The sequence below is a fragment of the Drosophila virilis genome, chromosome 5, assembly GCF_030788295.1.
Source record: "Drosophila virilis strain 15010-1051.87 chromosome 5, Dvir_AGI_RSII-ME, whole genome shotgun sequence".
Taxonomy (NCBI): Eukaryota; Metazoa; Arthropoda; class Insecta; order Diptera; family Drosophilidae; genus Drosophila; species Drosophila virilis.
Window position 1 is genome coordinate 10,179,974 of NC_091547.1, and position 11,493 is coordinate 10,191,466.

The following is an 11,493-nucleotide window of genomic DNA, read 5'->3' on the forward strand; positions in this document are numbered from 1 at the left end:
AAGCGCTTGGCTTTGGCTGCACCACAGCAAATGCAAACGAAATTCATGTCGGAGCCACCGGCGCTGGCCCGTGCCGGCAGCTTCAGCAGCTTGGGCAGCTTCAGCAGCGTGTGCAAGCACATTGCCAGCAGCGAGAACAGCAGCAACAACAACAGCAGCCATCGCAAGACAGCCACGCCCACTGAGCGGCTGCGACATAGAGAACGAACGCCACCACCGCTGCTGCCCACACAGAAGCCAGCCACAGCCACAGCAACAACAGCAGCATCAACAACAGCAGCAGCAGCAGCAACAACAGCAGCAACAGCAACCACAGCAGCAACATCAGCAACAACAACAGCAACCACAACTGCTGCGGCTGCGGTCGCGGCAACAGCAACGCGCGACAGAGACAGGGAGAGAGACAGAGACAGAGACAGCAGCAGCAATGGAGCTATGACAGGTCAGTGTGCATATTCATAAGTAGTACAGTGAAACCAGCTTGGAATGAACCTTACTAATTGTTGTAGGCAAATTATGTGCTCATCAAAATTAATTATTATGTGAGCAACTGCCAAATAATCGATCGCTGTTCGATAAGCGATAAAGTTTTATGTATTGGGAAACTCATTTGCATAGAGTTTTAAAATTAAACAATTGCATATTGTATATAAATATTAAATTTCTTCTCAATAAGCTTCAACTTAATTGAAAAGCTTTAGCTTTAAAGTATTTCTTAGCAAACAACAATATATTTTTTAAGTCTTCTTCATGTGCTTTAAGCTAATTAAAATCGGAAGCTTTAAAGCTTCAATTGACAGCACGTGCATCTAAATAAAATTTTTAACTCTACAGAACTACAGTTTAGGAAAAAGGAGCTTTGGTCTTAAAGTTTCCACCTGCAACTTGTAGTGAGAGTCTACTGTACTTGCGAGTGGGAGACTCGCATCTGGGGGCATGCAAATGATGGCATTGCGCAAGCAGCCCAGCTCGGACCACAATTAACAGGCTGACACAGCGTCCACATTGATGCCTTCTGGCAGCAGCAGCAGCAGCAGCAGCAACAGCAGCAACAACAACAACAACAACAGTAACAGGTGTATGTGCGTATGTTGTTGTTGTTGTTGTTGTTGTTGTTGCACACACCCCATGCCAAAGAATTTCAATTTACAAGCGTCGATTTATTGGCTATTCACCTCTTGTGGCAGCCACCGAGCCGCAGCTCGACTGCGGCTGTGTCCCACTTTCCATAGACGACGTTGGTTGCAGCAGTAAAAAAAAAAAAAAAACAGACAAACAAATAGAATAAAAAAAACATGTTTTGACATACTAAATAAGCCGCAAAGTTGCTCGCTAGCGAGAGGCAGGGGTACAGGGAGGGGGGGGGGGGGGGGGGCATGCTAGTGCTGCGGGTTGGTGTTCTTTATCATTAGGTTCTGTTAGTTTGTGCGATTCTTGCTGCTTCGACACATTCGCTTTACGGCTCTTTGACTCACTTGCGGCACAAATGAGCCACACAGCCCCCCTACCCCCTCCCCCCACCCCTCTCACACTCTTTCTGTCTCTCTCTCTCTCACTCTTTGCTTTGGCTATCAAGTCACAGTTCTAAGCACTTGTTCATCGCCCGCTTCGTTTCACACACACACACACGTACACACACACACACACACACACACATGCACACAGTAAACATTCTTGGCTCATAGTTTTTACCGTAGCACGAACCTTAGCGGTAAAAGCCGCAGCTACAAACTATACAGTTAGCTGAATGAAGTCTAAGCACACACACACACACACACACACACACACACACACACACACACAAGCACACACACACTCACTCTCACACACACATTCGCTCGATTACAATAGAACTGTGCGCAACGGCAGCTCGCAATTCTTCACAATCTTAATGAGCTGGCCAGGGGCGTCTTAGAGGTGGGCGGCGGGCGGGGGGTACAGGGCTGACCAGTCTGTATCTATATAATGCTTTTGGCCAAGCTTGAAATTGATTTGGCCGCTTGAGGCGTTCGCAGTTGTCAGTTTCTGATGGGCCACAAATGAGTCGCAGTCGCTGCCCCGGGCGCAGGGGCGTGGCTCGTGACTGTGCAACCAACAAAAAAAAAGGGGTTTCATTCTTAAAGAACGAGCCAAGATTGATCTACATTTGCCCAAAAAGCTGTCCGTGTCTGGCTCTTGTTGATATTTGCGGCTCATTAGCCCTTGAACTGGTCAGTTATGTCATTCGATGATTGATGAGCTGCATTTCGAGCCGAGCTGATCATTAATCGAGCGATCGATAACGAGTCTAACGGAGCTTTACTCGAATTGATGACGAAACCGCCCAATCTAAAAGGGGGAAACTTAATCCGCAAAACTAATCATTAACTTATCATCAGACTCTCTTAGACCATCTTAAGGGCTCATAATAATTAAATTTCTAGCATTCTAAACGGTAAAGCCGAGACTGTGTATAGAACATCTTTTTTACAGATAATATTATGTATTACAATAGAAAAATAGAAGAGTTCAAAATGGCTACTTACATTTGTATTTGAAGATATTCATTAATGAAAAGACAGATTAAATTCCATGAGAGAAGGCAAGCTGTTGCTGCTGTTAGTTTAGCTGTATTTAGTCTCTGAAAATAAACAACATAAAAACTAGATATTAAATTGTTCCAAATTAATTCCAAGTTAGATCACTATTAATAACAGTTACATTTTATGTTAAGCAGCTGTTAACACTATGCTTGTTAGTTAACAGACAGCAGCAAAGCAGTTACAGTACAGTAAATAAATTTAACAGTATCTTAGCCAAATAACAGAGCACCCCACTGCTGAGCAGATTTGCCTTAACATGATTTGCTTTAAATGCACAAATTCTGTAATAAAAATTAACATAAAAGTAACTGAGTTTTACATCAGCTATGACTTGCAAGATACAAATTCATTTGTGAAGCATAAAAAACGACAGACTGAAATAATTTTGTATATATTTTATTTAGCTGCGAAATGTAGCTCATCAGACGCATTAATAAGCGTCTTTAATTTGGCAAGGAAACCACAATACCAGCCAAATGAATCCATTAAATGTTTTCACTAACTAACTAACTTAGTAGCTAAACTGGCTAAACATTTGTTTGCATCCACAAGATGCGACCCTGAAGTTGGCCATAAAAGAAGAAGAAGAAGCGAGCGCATTACACAAGACAAAACCCAAGTCAAGATGCGGATGACGAGTTACGAGAGGTTCAGGCGAACGCACTATCACTTTTGCGAATAGATATATGTAGATATATAGATATATATATATATAGAGATACATGTGTGGAGATATGTGGGTATATCAATCGCATGATCGCATAGATGTCCCCCATTGTTGCTGATATTGGAATTACCTATATGATTTGGCGATGGGTTCATTATAATTTCAGCCAGACAACGTTTGCATTTCATGCATGAATCTGCCGAACCCGCCGCCCTCTCGCCCCGCGTCCCGCCCGCCAGGGCCCTGTAACTCGTACCCGTCCATTAGCCAGCGCCGCATGAGGTTTCTTTCCAATCGAGCGCAGCCGTTTCATTATCATAACCAAGTTTTTTGTTTCACCCAATATAATTTTTTTTTTTTTGCCAATCGTTGTTGGCCATTTCGTAATATGGAGTTTTATTTTATTTTTTTTTTTTGTTTCATCTACTTGTTTCGTTTATGCAAAGTTTTATGCTGTCCCATAACACACGCAGATACTTAACAGCTACAGATACATTTGTATCTGTATCTGTGTGCGTGAGTGAGTTGCGACAGAGTTAATTGTATGCATTACAACAATAACAAGACATAAATTAGCCACAAAAAAAATATTAATTTATTAACTTTAAGCTACGAAATTTTTGTTGCTTTACTGCGTTTCAAATTTGGCAAACCGAAAGTTGCTTGCAACATCTTTGTTTTTTTTTTCTGTATTTTATTTTTATTAATTTATGTTTTAAATACTTAAGTTGACTTAATTTGAAATTGTGTGCGATTTTTGCATGTGTCGTCTCCTGAAACAAATTTCAATATATTATATATATATTTTTTTTATTAGCATTTTTTTTTGGCTTTGGCTCTGTTTGCTGAACTTTGACCCTGGTTTACCTTGGCAGTTTTATCATATTTATTTTTTTAATGATTTTTAGTGGACTTTTTCATCTTTTTGTCGAGGCTTTCAAAAGTTTAAGAAATGCATTTTATTTTTAAATATTACATATTAACTAAAGTTAGTTAAGTGAAATCTTTAAAAAGGTTCAAAAGCAAAGACATCGAAAGAGTTATTGATTGGGTTTTGTGTATTTAAATGACGTCTGCTTTTGGCAGGTATTTTAAAACCGGGTTTTAATGGCAAGGATCCTGGGCTATAAATACAAATGAGCTCCATATGTCTAGCCTTACTCGTGCTAGACAAATCTAGGTCTAGAAATGGGCTTTCTAGAAATGATTATTGTCTAACAATGTAGGCCAAGTGTCTTCGTGCTTCTAAGTACTAATAAAGAACTAAGTACTTATAGCTAATGCCAACTTTCTTCTTTTTAAAACAATTGTAAAGTTTAATTTTCAAATATAAATCTTGCTTTAAACTCTGATCTTATTAATTAATTAAAAAATATATTTATAATTATATTAGATCCAGCTTAAGCTCCCGAGTATTAAATATTTATTTCTATCTGAATTGTTAAGTTATCTTCCTTTGAAACGTGCTGTATACTAAGCCCAAAACAAACCTTCGTTTAATCTGCTATTCTTTAAAAATTCACACGAAAACAATTATCCTAAATATGGCTTGAACTAACTTAATAACAATAAGCATAATTCATGACTAAGCCACAAATTGGCACAAAAGACATTTAAGCCGGAGAAATAGTTTATGTGAAGAGGACTAGCATATGTTTTAAGGGGGCTAAATGGAGACACACACATACACACGCAGACATATGTGTGTGTGTGTGTGTGTGGCATTATAAAAAATGCATTTATGCGCAATTTGCAGAACCATTAGAAACAATTTTCATGCATAAGTGAGTCGTTGAGGAAAGTCAGCTAAAAGTGTAATTAAATGCCGCACACACACACACACACACACACAGGATGAGCGGCAGCGGCAGGAAGAAATGGACAAAACACGCAGCCAGGCAGACTAGTCCAGACAGACGGAGACAGAGACAGTGGCCGAGGGTGAGAGAGAGAGAGGGTAAGAGGGAAACAAGTCGACTGCAATGCACACAGTTTGGCCTAAAAAGCAATTGACCTGCTAATTGGGAATATCAAATGGAAATGACAGTAGCCGTAACAGTGGCAGTCGCAGTGCCAGAGAGAAGCGCAGCACAAAAAGGAAATGGACGAAAATCGGCAACAAAAACAAAAGCTACAAAATACAAAAACAAAAAAAAAAAAAAGAAAAACAGAAATGCCATGAAAACAACAAATGCTGTAATAGTAATATGGCACACAGCTTTTTCCGCCTGCAGCAAAGCTTTGATGCGCGCGCTCTCTCATTCAGTGTCTGGCCTCTCTTTGAAATGGCGCTCTCTTTATGTAAGAGCGACGTCAACAGCTGATTAGTAAAAAGCGCGCGCTGCCCACTCTTACACGTACAAGCTCTCCCCCCCCACCAACACACACACGCACACGCGCGCGTAGGCATGCACATAGAAAAGCGCCAGTGGAGCGGTTGCCATAGCGAATGAACGGCACAAAGCGTAATGCTGAAAAAAATTGAAGAAGTCATCGGCACAGAGACACATATACCCACTCAGCAAGCAGCGCTGCCGGCGTCGCCGTCGTCATCAACAGTGCTTTGGCTGTTGTTACTGGATTGGAGTGCGGTCGGTGGGGACTTGCTGAGCGCAACGTGGCTACCGCGCTCTTTGGCGCGCGCGCTCTCTCTCTCTCTTTGCTATGGGAGTGCATGTGTGTGTGTGTGAGTGCTGTGTGAGTTGCTGCCACACTCTGAGGCCGCAATGCGGCGCGCCACTTGGACAACGAACTCGATAACATTTTGAGGCAGTCTTCAGCTACACTTCGTATTGAGCGTATCGCGGCGGCGGTTACGATGCGTTGCGCGTTGTATCTTTATTATTAATTATTTGTTGTTGTTGTTTATACTTATTGTATATGATTTTCTTCGTGTATGTGTGCGTGTGTGTGTGTCTTTTCAACTATTACGCGCGTCTCTCGCTCTCCTGTATGCGTGCGTGTGCGTGTGCGTGTGCGTCTGTGTGTGCCGCCAGTGCGTTCGTCTCTCGATTTGTGTGTGCGCTGCGGTGCGTGTGCAGCAATAGAAAATTACAAATGCAACAGCCACAGCCAGAGCGGCAGCAACAAATTCAAATATTGCAACATGCCTGGCTAATTTGTTGCAGGCATCGGTGAAGTTGTTCGGTTCGGTTTCAGCTGCAGCCAAAACAAAAAGAAAAGTCAACAAAAATATATATACAAATTAATATATATATACATATATATATATACATATATACAAGAAGCGGCAGTAGAAATATCTAAAAAGTGCATTCAAATTCCAAATCGTGCCTAACTGCAACAAATGCAACTGCAATCGCTACTGCAACGTCGTTGCGCCGTCTCGTGATGCGACTACAACAACAACAACAACAACAACAAAAACGGAAGTGCAAGTGACGTAATTTATTGGTACAGACTCCAAAAAAAAAAAATAACAGAAAAAATATGAAACTTTTGGAGCAGCAGCTGAGAATGCAAACCCCTCTACACTTATCCACACACCCACACACCAACACACACACACACACCCTCCCAAAATATACATTGTGTAATGCAATAAATTACTGTGCGAGTGTGTGCGTGTGTGCGTCTGTGTGTGTGTGTGCATAAAGCCATAAAGGATCATTTCTGAAAAATGAGATATTTATTGGATTATAAAATTAACATGAGAAATCCAGCACACAAATTGGATAATTTATTGGATATTATTTGCGCTGAAAAACCTCCTTTGGATTACGAACAATTTAAAAGCTGTTTATTTAGAAAATATATTTATCTTTCGATGTTTCGAGTTTTACAACACTTATTTTTAAATATCGATAATTTTCTAAGAGTTGTCGATTTACAAAAATATTATTGGCAGGATTTTTTGCAACGAATTGAATTTGTCCTTTAAGCTGCTACTTTTCATTGGACTTTTGAATTTTGCAGAAATCAAAATCGAATCACTTCACATTAATTCCACTTTCATTCATTCACATTCAATATAAAAGTCTTATTATCGAAAATTTCTTTAGGATTCAATATCATATCAATATTTTAATGTTGTATATTTTTGTTATAGGAAATAGTATTTCCAGGCAATTGCAAATAGTTGTTTGTACTTTGGAATAATAGACAAAAATGAAGGGAGTTTATTTGCGAGTGTTCACTGTAGTCTTTTAGGTTTAAACTATCGAACTTAGCCTAATAAGTAGTTGGACTTCTTCAGCAAAATGTCTTATAAAATATCTGGAAATACTTGACTCTCGCGAATCAAGCATTGGAACTACCTTGTTTAAATTTTCCTTTGTATTCCCCATTTCCGAGAGAATACTGTAGAAAAAATCTGCTATTCGATTCTTGGGTATCATCGTGTTAATCTCTTCCCTTCGTATTCTTATTCTCTATGTCGCAAAGTAGAAAACTTCTGCTATTTGATTTTTCCGCATCTCATACGAATCTCTTTCCTGCGTATTCCTCATTTCCGAGTGAACATATTAGAAAACTTCTGCTACAGGCTTGAGAATCATAAATTAATTTGTACACAATAAATCTTCATTTCAATAATATTTCAAAAATATAGTTCAATATTAATGAATAATTAAGTGACCATAGATCAACATTTCGCTCGGAGCCGTCTCTTCTTAGGGTTCACTCAGTTTTTGCTTCAAATAATACGCATAGAGCCCGTATCTCTTAATTGCCCCGTAAAGATTGAAGGCCCTTGCTGTAGCAGCAATTATTCCCACTATAAACTTGAACAGTGTTGGAAAGTTGAGAAACTAACTACAGTTATCGATCGCTAATTAGAACTGTTCTGCGAAAAGATCGCTTTTCAGGAAGAATGATGCGATTAAAATGTGTAAAAGTCAAGGCTTTACACTTCTCCAGAAAAGAAATGAAAATATGTACCCAGAATTTCAGTTTTTCCAAGAAGGAGTAAGCCCCGAAAATTGACAATAATCATTTTTAAGAGACTTCAACTTTCTTTAAATATTGTTAGATTGTCTTTAAGCATTTCGAGTTAGGTTAGTTTTGTAGGGTTGCCAAGCTTACATACAACTGTTTGCAAATCTTTGTCCCCTTCGTCTTCTTCTTCTGTTGCTGCTGTTGCTGTTGCCGCCCTCATCATCAGCCCCAACTGACAGTTAAAAGTTCACAGTAATAATCTTTCATAATGTAGCCACATTGTTTTGTCAACCCCACCCCGCAGCCCAACCAGCCCCGCAGGCCACCCTGCACAGAAACAGACGAAAAAAAAACAATGCAAATTGTTGCCCATTGTGCCCAGTTATGATTATCAGTTATTGTTGTTGTTGTTGTAGTTGTTGTTTTTGGGCTTCTATTTATAAAAGCAGACAGTTTCTTAGCCAGGCAAAAGCCAAGAAAACTGTCAGTAGACAGCGTCAGCGTCAGCGTCAGCGGCAGTAAACAGTTACCGTAACCCAACTGCACAGTAAGTCACCCAGTTGGTCGCTAGCTTCAGTTCAGTTCAGTTCAGTTCAGTTGAGTTCAGAGCACCTAGAGCAGAGCTGTCTCTCAGTCACCGTCGCTGCCTACGCCCACTATCATGCCCCCTCTCTCATTCTATCTCTCTCTCTCTCGCTCCCTCGCTCCCTCGCTCTCTCTCTCCCTCTCTCTTACCCACTCGCACAGACGCTACCTTTTGCCCAGCGCCAACTGTTTGCATTACCGTTAGTAGAACAACATTGCTAAGCACACACTCTATGTGTCGTCTATAAGTGTGCCAGAGCCACCCCAGACCCAAGCGAAAAGGGGGGTACAAAAAAAAAAGTATATAAAATAAAAGCCTAGCAGCGACAGCGACAGCGCCTATGCCTGAGTCTCTGTGTATGTGTGTGTGTGTGTGTGTGTGCAGAGCTCTAGCATAGGTCATTGGTCTTTTTCGGCGTCAACGTACTGCGACAGCGGGGCAGCGACGCAAGCAGCGACGCTGGCAGTCAGCATGTAACTTTGTCGTCAGACTTTGCTCTTGTTGTTGTTCTTATTGCTGTTCTTGTTGTTGCTGTTGTTGCTGTTGTTGCTGTTGTTGCTGCCTCCCTTTTTCGGGCTTGACCGGCTTAGTACCGTTAGTAAGTTCGTTGTCGCTGTGTTCGTGTGCGCTCGTTGTGAGAGAATTTTTGAAATTCATGCCTTTGCTCTGCTTCTGCTTCTGCTTCTGCTGCTTCTTCTTCAGCTGCCCCATTGTTGTTGTTGTTGTTGTTGCTGCTGTTGCTATTCATTTTCATTTTCTTTTCAGTTTATTTGACGCTACGCCGCTGCGACGCTGGCGTTCTGCTCGCTACGTTTCTATATGTAAATTTCTCCATTACAATAGTAAATGGTAAAAAATGCTGGCGCTGCTTTAGTTACAGTTGTTGTTGTTGTTGTTGTTGTCGCTGCTGGCACAATTTCTGTTGTTGTCGCTTTGGTGACGGCGGCAACAACTAAAACAACAACAACAACAAGCAGAACGATTTTACTGGTGACGTATTTGCATGTGTGCGTTTCGCTTAGCCTCTGCCTGGGCTTCCGCATTTGAAGTTCCTATTAACTAACCCCACAGGGCTCCAACCCCCCCAGCTACACACCGCCCAACTAAGCAGCTCACCCTCACTAAAATAAAATACAACAAAATGAACAAAAAAAAAAAGTAAAAATGTGTTTTATATTCATTTGCGTTTGCTCGTTTTGCCGGCAAGCTTTGGGTCATAGAACTTTTTCACTGTTTACAAGCGCGCACACACACACACGCACATGGCTTGCGCTGCCACTCTCTCTCTCTCTCTCTCTCACACACACACACACACACACGTGCAGAGCTTTCGTTGTGTGATTTATGCGTCGCTGTTGTTGTTGCTGCCGCTTCGTAAACTGCATTTCATGTTCGTTTCTGCAGGCAGCGGCGCGCCTGTCTGACAGAGTTGCCACCCCCGCCCAGCAAGACCCCAGCCACAGCGCAGCTATATTATGACTAGTCGGCGTCCCCCCACCAACCCCCACACTCCCCCACTGCTCGAGCTGTCTGGCACCCTTAAATCTCATTTCTATATCGATTTTTCATGTTCATGTTACATTCTCATGCATTTGCCTCGTTGGAGTTGTTGGTTTTTTTTTTTTTATTTTTTTTTTGGGCAACAGAGTTGCGGCCCAGTTTTCATGTCCTGTGTCGCTTGTTTCATGTTTAAAGGCAAATTCAATTATTGGTAAAATCATTCACGCACACACACACACACACGCACACACACGGGCACAGGCACTGGCAGCAAGTGTGCTCCTGAGTTTCATATATTAATTTTTGAAAAACATATCAAATATTCGCAGGCAGCTTGCCACGCCCACTAAATTAACAATATGCTGAATGCCATGCATTGGCCATGGCTAACAACGCGCAGCAAAAGCATTTATATAACGGGCCAAACCATTTTATACATCAAAGTGTTTAAATAAACAACAACAACAACAGCAACAGCAGAAGAAGAAGAAGAAAGAGAAAAACCTTTAAAATATATAATTAAGAAATATATAATATATATATTTAAATAGAAATAATAGTCGAAATAAACGAAATTCACTTGAAATGCTGTTTTGAAGAATGCGCCTAAATGTCTTCCGGAATTAATTGTCGTGAAATTTTCGTATTTTTGGAAATTTTGATTTGGAATCAAACAAAACAGAGAAATCGACAAAACAATGAGCATAACAACAACACCAGCAGCAGCAGCAGCAGCAAAAGCAACAACAGCAAAAGCAACAACAGCAACAACAACAACAAACAACATCATAAAAATCACAGCAAACGCAGCAGCAACAACAAAGTCGCAGTGAAAGTGCTTAAAAATCAACAACAACAGCAACAACAACAACAACAACAACAGCAACAACAACAGCCAAAAACTTCAAAGGGCAACAACAAAAGCTTAAAATTGCATGTGCTGCAAAAGGGCTGAAAAAAAGCGCCCAAAAAAAACAAAAACAAAAACAAAAACTTATTCAACAAAAAAATTGCTTTAAAGCTTAAAGTTTACAAATAAAACAAAAACCAAACAATTTCTATCTAAAATATACGCGAACAAGTGTCTTACTAAATAGTTAAATAGCATAAAAAATAACAACAATAATAATAATAATAATTATTAAAAAAAAACAAAAACTGAAAGCAGCAGCAGCTGATCTTAAGCATTAATCAGATTTCAACACACAAGTTATAGTACCTACAGGCCTGAAGACAACGTTAGAACATTATATATACACACA

General features: G+C 40.5%; 2 protein-coding genes across 8 annotated transcripts in view; one reads left to right on the forward strand and one right to left on the reverse strand.

The window, feature by feature from the left end:
* Hdc (histidine decarboxylase) overlaps positions 1–11,493 on the reverse strand; it is a 93,625-nt gene that overhangs the window by 23,680 nt on the left and 58,452 nt on the right. For all 4 annotated transcript variants that reach the window (XM_070209759.1, XM_032436656.2, XM_015174539.3 and 1 more), the window contains exon 4: positions 2,526–2,620. In XM_070209759.1, coding sequence (XP_070065860.1) covers positions 2,526–2,547 — 22 coding nt within the window. In that variant the 5' untranslated portion in view covers positions 2,548–2,620. The remainder of the gene's footprint in view (positions 1–2,525; positions 2,621–11,493) is intronic.
* Positions 4,694–11,389, forward strand: LOC116651038 (skp1-protein-hydroxyproline N-acetylglucosaminyltransferase). 4 transcript variants are annotated; one of them, XM_070209767.1, is made up of 2 exons: positions 4,694–6,663; positions 10,561–11,389. In XM_070209767.1, exon 2 carries the CDS (start codon positions 10,842–10,844, stop codon positions 11,184–11,186), a length of 345 nt encoding a protein of 114 aa, XP_070065868.1. In that variant the 5' UTR covers positions 4,694–6,663; positions 10,561–10,841; the 3' UTR covers positions 11,187–11,389. The 4 variants fall into 4 exon arrangements, with proteins under 4 accessions (XP_070065868.1, XP_070065870.1, XP_070065869.1 ...); XM_070209769.1 differs by having other exon boundaries at positions 4,694–6,652; XM_070209768.1 differs by having other exon boundaries at positions 4,694–6,647.

Excerpts from the sequence above, each read along its gene's own strand:
- LOC116651038 (XM_070209767.1), top strand. The coding sequence starts at position 10,842 with ATGTCTTCCGGAATTAATTGTCGTGAAATTTTCGTATTTTTGGAAATT.